This window comes from Myotis yumanensis, unplaced genomic scaffold (genome assembly GCF_028538775.1).
Source record: "Myotis yumanensis isolate MYYU_CA2020_CCGP unplaced genomic scaffold, mMyoYum1.0.hap1 SCAF_5, whole genome shotgun sequence".
NCBI lineage: Eukaryota > Metazoa > Chordata > Mammalia > Chiroptera > Vespertilionidae > Myotis > Myotis yumanensis.
This window is the reverse complement of record NW_027223756.1, coordinates 31,015,042-31,028,995: the sequence shown is the minus strand read 5'-3', so window position 1 is coordinate 31,028,995 and position 13,954 is coordinate 31,015,042. Positions and strand designations below refer to the sequence as shown.

General features: G+C 40.8%; 1 protein-coding gene across 2 annotated transcripts in view; it reads right to left on the bottom strand.

Annotated features, from left to right (window-relative positions):
* The window catches only part of KLHL3 (kelch like family member 3), a 101,644-nt gene extending 97,325 nt beyond the window's left edge, over window positions 1-4,319 (bottom strand). Inside the window, exons 1-2 of one of the 2 annotated variants that reach the window (XM_070414943.1) lie at window positions 4,056-4,319; window positions 3,824-3,933 (exon numbers count right to left, since the gene is read on the bottom strand). In XM_070414943.1, the coding sequence (XP_070271044.1) occupies window positions 3,824-3,879 (56 nt within the window). In that variant the 5' untranslated portion in view covers window positions 3,880-3,933; window positions 4,056-4,319. Of the gene's footprint in view, window positions 1-3,823 lie in introns of both variants that reach the window. The other variant, XM_070414944.1, reaches the window with a different exon arrangement.
* Between the last annotated feature and the right edge of the window lie 9,635 nt (window positions 4,320-13,954).

Genomic DNA, 13,954 nt, shown 5'->3' with positions numbered 1-13,954 from the left:
TTTAACTGTACATTTCAGCAGCATTAAGTACATTTATGTTGTTGTGCAACCATCACCACCATCCATCTCCAGAACATTTTCATTTTCCCAAACTGAAACTCTACCCATTAAACAATAATAATTCCCCATTCCTCCCTCTCCCCAACCATTAGCAACCACCATTATATTTTCTGTCTCTATTAATTTGACTACTCTAGGTATCTCATATAAGTCAGAAATTTATTTTAATTCATCCATAAGTATGATTTCCAGAACTGAAATAAAATCCCAATAGCAAAAGCAACTGCCATTTTCAATGTCTATCTGCTCTACGCACGCACAAATACATACACACACATGCTATCACTGTAGTAACTGAGAGCCTTTTTCTTTGCAAAACAGAAGACAGAATTATCTTCCTCTGACAAACCAAGCCACAGCAATTCTTCAGACAGAGAGATGGGAAACAGCTTCAGAAGGACCCATCGAGCTGGAGAGCTTGCAGGATACAACAAAAATGAGTATAAATTCACAGGTTCTTCTTAAGATTTTGGCCTGAACAAAGGTGTATTCGGTGGTTCCAAACCTCAGGGAATCTATAAAAAAGAGGACTGAGGTAGGTCTTATTGAAACCTAGAAGAAGAAATGCCACCCCTATATCTGACTACAAGAAGATAGTTTAGGTAAAAAAAAAAATCCTGGCCTGAAAAACTCTCCCTAATTTTCTCATAGGAATGGTCCCACATAATCTGCTTTGGATGACAAATATAGGAAGGCCCTAATGTTAGTATCCCAGTAGAGTCATGGGATTCAGCAGGTCAATAAATGAATACCAATGATAACAGCAACTAGCATTTCCTTAGTACTTCCTCTGTTCCAGAAAAACTTGACTAGGTGCTTTATACATTTTTTCTCATTTGATCTTCACAACAACCCCATGAGGTATAAATACTATTACTCCTTTTGCACCAAAAAGAAAAATTATTTCTGAAGAAATGTGACACACTCAAGGTCACACAGTTTATGAAGTAGATTCACTGCAAGATCTGTTACTCCAAAGCCCATGCTTTCAATTAATAGCCTTTAAAGGTAGAAGTTATTTTCATACCCTTATGGCAAAGAAAGAAAATTGTTCATTAAAAATCTCTTGGCTGAAAATGTTTAATGCTTAAACACAGCCCCAATTAAGCTTCATCAGGTTAAGTGTGGAACAAGCCCCCGATTCAGGATTCCTCCAGTCTCTGGAGGTTTGACATGTGATCCTAGGCCAGTCACTCAGCTTCTCTGACCCTGGGTTTCTCAGGGAACTTGTAAAACAAGACTAATTCCCCAGTTCTCTCCTACCTCAAAGCATTCCATAGGGTCAATTACCCGTACTGAGATAAAAAGGCCGATATCTAAAGATGAACCTATTGGCCAAACGTTTTCAATCTCCTCTCTAACCAGGTTGCTTTTCAATTATCAGAGCTTCCCACAGAGGTTATCAACTAATCAGCAAATTATTATCCAGGACCTGCTATGCACGCAGTCACAGAGCAGTGACAGAGCAGTCACTGAGGACTATTCAGAGGTATAGGTACCATCCTTGTCCTTGAGGACCTGTCTCCAAGTTTGGGGACTTATAAGATATAAAAAACAAAAGCACAAAAATTCTGGTGTCTTCATCTATTATTCGGTTCCCAACTATGAGATACTGAGAGATACTGGAATTCAGAAGAGCATCAGCTGGGACTAGAAAAGCTGAGATGTCAGAAGACAAATGCTTGGCATGGTAAGTTGGTCCTGGAGTAGAAACAAAATATAGTGAGCTGAGTGACCTGATGAATGTTGGAAGATGCTCAGTTTGTATTTCTCGCTACTCTCTGTCTCCAATACAGGAAAAGCATAAGAACATATGCAAAATACAGGTGTTATAAAGCAAACTACATCAGCCATGCCAGCTGAAAGGCACTGAATATTGAAATACAAGAGAGTTCCTTGAGGGCATGGACCCATTACATTTCTTAATACAGTCCTGGGAACACATTAGGTGCCCAAAAATGCTTGGGAAGCAGTACTGTGATCTGCTGCTGCTAGTCTCACATGGACCTTTCAGCCCATTATACCATGAGTCAAGAAAATAGGCCTGGTCCAGAACCTCTAACCTCCATTCACATCACCCGACCCTACTGCTAGATGCCACACAACAGAAAGGTGAAGACACTGCCCACCTCTGCCCCAAGTCTAGGAAACAGGCTACATGGAGTCCAACACTATGCTTTTACTGCAAAGAGCATCCAGGGACAGACTGCACCAGCAGCATACTCTGTCCCAAAAGCCCCAGACTCTTGAAGTCACATCAAGAAACACAGTCCTGCCCTGGCAGATGTGGCTCAGTGGTTGGAGCATCGACCATGTACTGAAGGGTCGTGGGTTCAATTCCCAGTCAAGGGCATGTACCTGGGTTGGACGTTCAAATCCCAGCCCTGGTGCAAGAGGCAACCAACCAATGTGTCTTCCTCACATTAATGTTTCTCTCTCCCTCCCTCCCTCTTCTTTCTTCCCTCTTTCTCCCTTCCCTCCCTCCCTCCCTCCCTTCAACTTTCTCCAAAAATCAATGGAAAAAATATCCTCAGGTGAGGATTAACAAAAAGAAAAAAAGAAAGACAGCCCCTGAGGCCTGTTCAGAAAAGAGAACACCCAGAAATCACGTCAGGCCTCATGAGGTCTAGAGATGTTTAATGACATCACTCTGCACCACGAGGTGCAAGAGTTGGGGCAATCTGTGCAAAGGAAGTGTTTATTGCGGTACTCTCCAGACAGTGTGGATTTAATTAAACCTGTTATTTAACCAGCGGGTTACCATCTGCATCAAACCGACAACTCAAAGCAGCAGCCCTCCCCTCCATGTGCACTTGCATGACCTGACCCCTCCCTGCTGCCATCTCACCTAGAGGAAAATGACAAGCCTTGTTCTCTATCAGCTGCAGATGCAGAATGAAGAGGCTGGCACAACATGAGATGTTTTGGCACACAGAGGAATGACTCGCCATGCATTGCACTGGGCACCTTCACAGTAAAAGAATCAGATCCCCAGATAATAGTTTAAAATTTATAAACATGTGCTTGCCAGGAAATAAACCCTTACTAGTTAGATCCTGCTCAACAGATTGCTGATTCCTATTTCATAAGAAACCCCTGGTAAAGAAGCAAGAGTTCCTCTTAAGAACACACCTCCCAGTATCATTTATAAACTTTTCAATGCCAATGAAAGTCAGATCAGAGTGAGTGTCATCTGATAGGTTTCTCTCCTTCTTACCTGAATTTGTGTGCATATAAAGGCACACAGGCACGCACACAGGCACGCACGCAGGCACGCACGCTCACACACACACACAACACTTTTAGGAACGACATTACCATAACATGGTTCCTGAAGATTTGAGCACTTCAGTGTGAAAATGCAATCACTCTATGCCTGGCCAGCCCTGCTATAACATCAAAACACACACACACACACACACACACACCACCAAAGAAAAAACACCCCGGGAAAGTAGCCAGGAAAGGGAAATGCCTTGAGAAAGGCAATCCTGATTCAGCCCATGCTGAAACTATTCCCAAACACCAGCCAGGAAGTCCTCTCGCAGGGTGCTCCGCTGCCCAGCAAATCCAGACCTGCCTTTATGGAAGCTAATCTCTGGAGAAAGGGGCTTCCCTGCTCTATTCGGCCTCCCGCTGGGATCCATCAGTGGCTAGGTCTTCCTTCCGACCCTGCCTAGCTAATGCAAACACAAAAGCTGGTGGCTGCCGCACGAGCACACATTCACTTACACACACACACAACACACTTGCACATACATACCTTTCAGCCTCCATTGTGCAAGGCCCAGCGGGAGTGGCAGCTGCTGAATTGTGCATGCACCCGGAGATCCTAGCTCTGTTCTCGGTTCTCGCAGCCAACCAGCAGGAGATCTGATCAGCAACAGTGATTCAGCATGGCTGCAAATGAAGCCTCCTCCCTCTCGGTCCTCCTTCCTCTGACTTACTAGCGGCAGCTTCTACCGCAGAAGCAGCAGCAACAGAAAATGTCTTACCCAGAGCTCCCTGCAGTCCTTTCAGCAGCTAAAAGCAGCAACCCACTTGCTCCCCCTCCCCCGCAGGTTTGCTGCTCCTCCGTCTCCTAGGAACAGCGCAGCTCCAGCAACCCAACTGCGGTGCCACCTTTCCAACTGCCTCCACATCTGCCCAGGCATCCCCAGCCCAGGCGACTTGCCTACCCCAAGGACTTTCGTCTTCTCTGCCTAGACTGCAAAGACTCAGGCAGTTATTCACTAGCCCAAGAAATACTGGCCCCCACCTCCTCCCCTGCCCCCATCAGCTATGAGTCTGTCAGCCCGGCCAGATTGCTGGAATGAGGAGGCCCCTCCCTCTGAGGCTTGCAGTGGAGTTTATCCACCTGGGGAAATTGACTTGTAGGTCAGCTCATGTTCCAATTCCTTCTCCCAAAATCTACAGTAGCTCTGACAGTCTGATAGATAGGGAATAGTTAGGGGGAAAGAGCCTGATACAACTGAGAAGAATGCACAGAGAAATTAGAAAAGAAAACTGGCAGATACAGGTGAAAATGAAACAAACCCCATTTTACTGCAAGAGGCCAAATTTCATAGCACAAACCTAAGATAGCTTCCTAAAGTCTGTCGTATTGAAATTTGACTAAGCTGTGCTCTATCTACTAAGTCTCCCACTGACTCTCCATCTCCAGCCTAAGTATCTCACACCCTGTTAACTCCAGCTGTTGAGACTCAATTTAGACTAACAACTCTAAAACATAATCTTGGGGAGGCAGGAAGCCAGTCTGTGTCCTAGCCACAGCCAAGAGGCTTAGCGGTAACCAAGGCAATCAGCCACTGATGATTGACTCTGCACAAAGATGGGTTTAGATTCACAGGGGTGGGCAAACTTTTTGACTCGAGGGCCACAATGGGTTCTTAAACTGGACCGGAGGGCCGGAACAAAAGCATGGATGGAGTGTTTGTGTGAACTAATATAAATTCAAAGTAAACATCATTACATAAAAGGGTATGGTCTTTTTTTTTTTAGTTTTATTCATTTCAAACGGGCCGGATCCAGCCCTCGGGCCGTGGTTTGCCCACGGCTGGTTTAGAAGCTTCCCTGATGCCTCAGGAAATCACACCTGGGCATGCCTATTCTGGGACCCTCCATGTCACACCTGTGCTTCTCCGGATCCGCACTACCACTAGCTATCTGAGTGACTTTCAGCAAGTCTTTTCTTCACTGTGGACCTCAGCCCCTCATCTCAGGATGAGACCAGACAATTTCAAGAGTCCCTTTCACCTCTAAAATCACAATGAGTGTTAAAAAATGTCTTAATTTTCCATTTTTCTTCTCATTAGAGTAACCCGTGAGATTGTTTAAGGAGAAAATCTATTGGACTCTAATTTTTTGTAGAATGCTTCAGGGAAAGTATGAGAGATGCTCTATAAATCTATTATTGTTATAATTTAGGCCTTTTATCACTGCTACAAAGCCCTGGAACCAAGGTGGGAAGGAGGGGCACTGAGGTAATACAAACTAAGAGTAATTTAAACTTAATTTAGTCTGTTGAACTCAAACTGGCTAGGATGTTATTCTCAAAGATTATCTCTGATACGTCAGGGCCTTCTTAGATTAGGCCATTACCCAAATTCATTCTTTCTCAAATGAGAAGAAACCTAGGTGGTCTTATTTACACCCATCAGCCCTGTATCACCACTTCTTCTCACAATACTCCTCTCATCTTTTACCTGCTCTGTCTCTTCCTCCTCTAGTCAGTCTTATGGCTCTACTCCAGATATTTCCTCTTGAAGTAAAGCACACAGACCAGGAGTAGCTAACATCACAAATAAGGAAACAGAATCCCAGAATCCGTGCCAAAGTGCAGATATCCACCAGGAAGACAACTGGGTGATTCATAAAAAGGACATAAAAATAAGAGGAGTCTCTCTTTTACAACTTCATACCCTCATTCACAACTTCACCATTCAGGAAATGAGGGAAATGTCACATCTAACAAACCAGAGAGAAAGAAAAATAAAAGGCCAGGAAAGGAAATATACAAGGGCTGAACAAATTCAGGTTTCAATATTACAACTACTGAGGGCCAGTTTAAAACTTTACAGACTTTTCTTTGCAATCTACTTTTGCCATGCTAACTATCACTACAATGTATGTGTTGAAACCATACTACTACCATCTACACCGCTCACTTTATCCATAAGAAGTACACAGGACAGAGACGATTCAGAGAAGGTAATCAAGAAAATACTATCTAGTAAAACCATGGCCAGAGCTAGGCCAAGAATTAGTCTCCAGACTGCTGGCACAAAGTTCCTGCCCTAATCGTCTCTAGTTTGGGCTACGGTTTACATTTTCTACCTCATTATCCAAATGTTTTCTGGGCCACAACCTAATCTGTTTGCTCTAGGGTAACCTTCCTGAATGGACTTCAGATTAAGAAAAGTTGCTAATGAATTCTTGCAATGGAGGAAAGTTAAAAGAACCAAAATAGTGTCTGCCTAAGGAAGAGGTCCCACCCTTGGAAGCCTAGCAGTAGTGCCTTACCCTCTTCTTAGCTCTCCTTCTCATCCTCAAGCCTCCTCCCACAGCTTACCAATAGTGGCCTCACCTTTCCATCCAAAGCAATTTTGTTCAGGATCCTTCAGCTCTATGCAGCTCAGGAAGAACCATGTTAGAAGAAATTTTGTGGTTGTGGATTTGGTCTAGAAAGTTCTCTGCTACACACTCTATCTCGCCACAAGTAGTCAGTACAGCATAGTTTATCTGGAGAGAATTAGAAGACCAATCATTCATAAATTTTTTTAATTGAATTTACTGGGGTGACATTGGTTAATAAAATTATATAGGTTTTGTGGGTACAATTCTATAACACATCATCTGCATATTGTATTGTGTGTTCACCACCCCAAGTCAAATCTTTCCATCATCATTTGTCCCCCCTTTACCCTCTTCTACCTCCCCACCCTGTTCCCTCTGACAATCACTATACTGTTGTTGTTTTTGAGGGTTTTTGTTTGTTTTTTGCTTAATCCCTTCACCTTTTCTACCCAGTCCTCCAACCCCTCCCCTCTGACAGCTGTCGGTTTGTTATCTATGAGTCTGTTTCTATTTTGTTTGTTAGTTTATTTTACTCATTAGATTCTACATATAAGTGAAATCATATGGTTATTTGTCTTTTTCTGACTGGCTTATTTCACTTAGCATAGTACTCTCCTGGTCTCATTCTTCCTTTTAAGTATCTTTTCTCAAGCATTCGACAAAATCCAACACCCATTTTTGATAAAAACTCTCAGAAAGGTGGGAATAGAAGGATCATACCTCAACATAATAAAAGCCATATATGACAAGCCCACAGCCAACATCATACTCAATGGTCAAAAACTAACACCATTTCCCCTAAGAACAGGAACAAGACAGGGATGCCCACTCTCACCACTCCTGTTCAACATAGTACTGGAAGTATTAGCCATTGCAATTAGGCAAGAAGAAGAAATAAAAGGCATCCAAATTGGAAAAGAGGAAGTAAAACTGTCCTTATTTGCAGATGACATGATATTATACATACAAAACCCTAGAGACTCCATCAAAAAGCTACTAGACTTAATACATGAATTTGGCAATGTAGCAGGATACAAAATTAACCCCAAGAAATCTGAGGCATTTCTATACACCAATAGTGAACTTTCAGAAAGAGAGATTAGAAAAACAATCCCATTTACCATCGCACCAAAAAAATTAAGATACCTAGGAATAAACTTAACTAAAGAGGTTAAAGACCTCTACTCAGAAAACTACAGGACGTTGAAAAAAGAGATAGAGGAAGACATAAACAGATGGAAGAACATACCATGTTCTTGGATTGGTAGAATCAACATCATTAAAATGTCCATACTACCCAAAGCAATCTATAAATTCAATGCACTTCCCATTAAAATACCAATGGCTTTCTTCAAAGATCTAGAACGAACTCTCCAAAAATTCATCTGGAATAAAAAAAGACCCCGAATAGCTGCAGCGATCCTGAGAAAGAACAAAATAGGTGGGATCTCAATGCCAGATATCAAACTGTATTACAAAGCCACTGTTCTCAAAACTGCCTGGTACTGGCACAAGAACAGACATATAGACCAGTGGAATAGAATAGAGAGTCCAGAAATTAGCCCGAACCAATATGCTCAATTAACACTACGGTGTCGGGTGAATTTCCCGCCAAAATATAAGATGGCGCGGGCAATTATTTAGGTTTCCCGCGCAAAATCAGAGTTAGTTTAAACACGTAATAATATTCACAAAACTCAAAACTAAAGACGTCCGGACACAAGAAGTATTTCTCAATAACTATTCTCTTTGCATGGTGAGATATCCAGGGATATCGGTTATAAAATGAGAAAACAATACATTGGTACCCTAACGGTATTGTACTCGACCAGCGCCATAAAGTGTTCTCTACTTACAAGGGATTTTTATGATACCTATTACCCCAATGGGTATGAAACGGTTCGCATACGCAGGTAGGTATCTTTGTGAACGGCAAACAAACAAATATTTGGTAATACGCAGTTACAATCGGCCCGAGTTTACACGTTTCCCGCACTCCACCGCAAATCTATATGAACCGAGTTAAGACGGCTCCCGCGGAGTACGCGCAATTCACGCGAGCCGACTTAACTCGTTTCCCCCACTCCAAGTGTTAATTTTTGACAAAGGAGGCATGAACATACAATGGAGCCAAGATAGTCTCTTCAATAAATGGTGTTGGGAAAACTGGACAGATATATGCAAGAAAATGAAACTAGACCACCAACTTACACCATACACAAGAATAAACTCAAAATGGATAAAGGACTTAAATGTACGACAGGAAACCATAAAAATTCTAGAAGAATACAAAGGCAACAAAATCTCAGACTTATGCCAAAACAATTTCTTCACTGATACAGCTCCTAGGGCAGTTGAAACTAAAGAGAAACTGAACAAATGGGACTACATCAAAATAAAAAGCTTCTGCACAGCAAAAGAAACCATCAACAATACAACAAGAAAACCCACCTCTTGGGAAAACATATTTGCCAACGTCATAACTGATAAGGGCTTAATCTCCAAAATTTATAGGGAACTCATACAACTTAACAAAAAGAAGATAAACAATCCAATCAAAAAATGGGCAAAGGATCTAAATAGACACCTTTCAAAAGAGGACATTCAGAAAGCCAAGAGGCATATGAAAACATGCTCAAAGTCACTAATCATCCGAGAGATGCAAATCAAAACAACAATGAGGTACCATCTCACACCTGTCAGAATGGCCATCATCAACAAATCAACAAACGACAAGTGCTGGAGAGGATGTGGAGAAAAAGGAACACTTGTGCACTGCTGGTGGGAATGCAGACTGGTGCAGCCACTATGGAAGGCAGTATGGAGGTTCCTCAAAAAATTGGAAATGGAACTCCCATTTGACCCTGTGATCCCACTACTAGGAATATATCCCAAGAAACCAGAAACACCTATCAGAAAGGATATATGTAACCAGTTGTTCATAGCAGCACAATTCACCATAGCTAAGATCTGGAAACAGCCTAAGTGCCCATCAGTAGATGAATGGATTAGAAAGCTGTGGTACATCTACACGATGGAATACTATGCTGCTGTTAAAAAGAAGGAACTCCTACCATTTGCAACATCATGGATGGAACTGGAGAGCATTATGCTAAGTGAAACAAGCCAGTCAATGAAGGAAAAATACCACATGATCTCACTCATTCATGGATAATAAAGACCATTACAAACTTTTGAACAATAATAGATACAGAGGCAGAGCTGCCTCAAACTGATTGTCAAACTGCAGTGGGAAGGCCAGAGAGAGTTGGGGGGCAGGAGGGAGGGGAGTAAGAGATCAACCGAAGGACTTATATGCATGCATATAAGCATAACTAATGGACATAAGACACTGGGGGGTAAGGGAGGGTAGGGGTTTGTCAAGGGCCGGGGGGAAAAAAGGACACTTATGTAATACCCTTTGTAATACTTTAAGCGAAAAAAAAAAAAAAATTAAGTATCTTTTCTCTTCTTTTCTTGCTTTTACCCTCCTTCTCCAGGACTTCAGTTCCCCACATGTGCAGGCACCTTAACACAGTACAGTGGTCCCACACCTAACTGTGCAGCAGAACCATCTGCCTAGCTGATAAATACTGTAGGCATCAGAGAATCAAAAGGTACAAAAAACTCTTTAGGGATACGGAAATGTTTCATATCTTGACTGTGCTGATGCTTACATAATTGTATACAACTATTACATTTCATCAAACCAGATGAAATGGGTGAATTTTATTTTATATAAATGATACTTCAATAAACCTGAGAAAATGAAAACACTACAGGGGCCAGGCACCACCTCACACCTATAGAGTTAGGGCCCAAGGAACAAGAGTGTTAATGAACTTCATAGGGGACAGCTAAATTCAAAATCTACTTAGAACAATGAAAAGAGCTCACATCGTTAAAATCAGACAGATTAGGGTCCAAATATATTTACCAGAAACATAACCCTCAGCAAGTTACTTTGCAAGTCTCAATTTTCTCATCTGTAACAGATAATAATTGTGCCTACCTCCAGGGTTGTTAGGTTTCAATGTAAAAGTATATAAAGCACTTAGCGGAGAGCTGGCCTATACTAAGCATTCAGTAACCACTGACAGCTATTATTTGCATTGCCTGTGCCATTGTTACCAAACTATTCCTCTGTGAGTCCTTGGTTCAGAGGTTAAGAAGTCAGCCAGATACCTTATGCCAGGAAGGACAGCCATGGGCCTCTCTTGAAGCCATTTCCACATTTCCAATAATGACTATTACCAACAGGTCACCAATGACCAGCAGAACCAGAGCTAAATTAAGGCCCACCCACATCTATATTGCCAAAACTTCCCTTCAGATCCTGGACCACGTGATGAGTAGACTCTACCTATAGGTGCTTATAGTGCCCTAGCCCAGGAAGCCAGGCAGAAACTGAAAATGAACTGAAGCCCAAAAATGTCAGAAGGTAAACAGAACAGGACCTTATCCAGAGTAAAGCTTGGCTTCCCTCAGGACTCTTCCTCTGAGGGTAGAAGAAACCATGCCCTGAGTGGATACAAGAGACTCACCCATGACATTTGTGTTGCACTTTAATGCTTACAAAGTGTTTCATGTCCCTCATCTCCTTTGGTTTAAGATAACAACCCCTGAATAGTAATAACAGCTCCCATTCCTTGTTTATTTACTCTGAGCCAGATTCAGTACCCAAGACTTCAGTACCCCTCCCATTAAATCCTCACCAGAGAAGGGACTATTATCCTTGTTTTAAATGTGAGGTGTAGAGAAACACAACAAATTTGTATGTATTAATTTTGTATTGTGCAACTTTACTGAATTCTAACAGTTTTTTATGGAGTCTTTAGGATTTTCTATATATAATACCACGTTATCTGCAAATAGTGATAGCTTTATATCTTCCTTTCCAATTTGGATGACTTTTAATTCTTTTTCTTGCCTAATTGCTCTGGCTAGGAATTCCAATATTATGTTGAATAAAAGTGGTGAAAGTGGGCATCCTTGTCTTGTTCCTGAGATCTTGGAGAAAAGGCTATCAACTTTTCACCATTTGGTATGATGTTAGTTGTGGCATATGTGGGTTTTATTATGTTGAGGTACATTCCTTCTATACCCACTTTAATAAGGGTTTTTATCATAAATAAATGTTGAATTTTTTCAGATGCTTTTTTTTGCATTTATTGATATGATCCTATTATTTTTACCCTTCCTTTTGTTAATGTGGTGTATCACATTAACTGATTTGCATTTGTTGAATTATCCTTGCACCCAAGGGATAAATCCCATTTAATCATGGTGAATGACCTTTTTAATGTGCTGCTCAATTTGGTTTGCTAGTATTTAGTTGAGTATTTTTGCATCTATATTCATCAGGGATATTAGCCTGTAATTTTATCTTCTTGTGGTGTCCTTGTCTGGTTTTGGTATCAAGATAATACTGGCCTCATAAAAATGAGTTTGAAAGACTTCCCTCCTCTGTTAGAACTAATAAGTTCAGTAAAGTTGCAGGATACAAAATCAATATGCAAAAATCTGTTGTGTTTATATACACTAATAACAAAGAATCATAAAGAGAAATAAAGAGACCTAGCCAGTTTGGCTCAGGGAATAGAGCGTTGGCCTGCGGACTGAAAGGTCCTGGGCTTGATTCCAGTCAAGGGCACATGCCTGGGTTGCGGGCTCGATCCCCACCCAGTAGGGGACGTACAGGAGGCAGCCGATCAATGATTCTCTTTCATCATTGATGTTTCTATCTCTCTCTCCCTCTCCTTTCCTCTCTGAAACCAATACAAAAATATTTTTTACAAAAGAGAAATAAAGAAAACTATCCCATTTACAATTACATAAAAAAATACCTAGGAGTGCTTGCTTTGGCAGCACATATACTAAAAACAATAATTAGGAATAAATTTAACCAAGGAGGTGAAAGACCTGTATATTATAACTGCAAGACATTAGTGAAAAATAACTGAAAACACAAATAAATGTAAAGATATTACCTGCTCATGGATTGATAATCAATATTGTTAAAATGCCTATACTAATCAAAGCAATCTACATATTCAATGCAACCCCTATCAAAATATCAATGGCATTTTTCAAAGAAATAAAACAAATAATCCTAAAATTTGTAGGAACTACAAAAAAACATCAAAGAGCCAAGGCAATTTTGAGAAAGAAGAACAAAGCTGAAAGTACCATGCTCCCTGATTTCAAACTATATTGCTAAGCCATAGTAATCAAAACAGTGTGGTATTGGCATAAAAGCAGATATAGAGCCTGGCCGGTGTTGCTCACTGGTTGAGCATTGACCCTTGAACCAGGAGATTGTGGTTCGATTCCCATTCAGTGCAGATGCCCAGGTTTTGGGCTGGATCCCCAGTAGGGGGCATGCAGGAAGCAGCCAATCAGTTATTCTCTCTCATCATTGATGTTTCTGTCTCTCTCTCTCCTCTGAAATCAATAAAAACATTAAAAAACAGATATATAGATCAATGGAACAGAACATAGAGTCAAGAAATAAACCCACACATATATGGTCAGTTACTTTATGATGGAGACAAGCACATACAATAGGGAAAGGACAGTCTCTTCAATAAATGGTGTTTGGAAAACTGGACAGTCACATGCAAAAGAATGAAGCTGGACCACTATCATATATACCTTACACAAAAATTAACTCAAAATGGATTAAAAACTTGAACATTAAATCTGAAACCATAAACCTCCTAGAAGAAAATACAGGTTGTAAATGCCTTGGCATAGGCCAGTGATGGCGAACCTTTTGAGCTCGGCATGTCAGCATTTTGAAAAACCCTAACTTAACTCTGGTACCGTGTCACATATAGAAATTTTTTATATTTGCAACCATAGTAAAACAAAGATTTATATTTTTGATATTTATTTTATATATTTAAATGCCATTTAACAAAGAAAAATCAACCAAAAAAATGAGTTCGCGTGTCACCTCTGACACGCCTGTCATAGGTTTGCCATCACTGGCCTAGGTCTTGGCAATGACTTTTTGAATCTGACAATAAAAGCAAAAGCAACAAAAGCAAAAATAAATAACTAGGACTACATCTATAATAAAAAGCTCCTGCACAGCAAAGAAAAACCATCAACAAAATGAAAAGGCAATATACTAAATGGAAGAAAAGTATCTGTAAATCATATATCTGATAAGGGGCTAATAACTAAAATACATAAAGAACGCCTACAACTCAACAGCAGGAATACTAATAACACATTTAAGAAATGGGCAAAGACCTGAATAGACATTTTTCCAAAAAAGATATTCAAATGGCCAACAGGTACATAAAAAGAT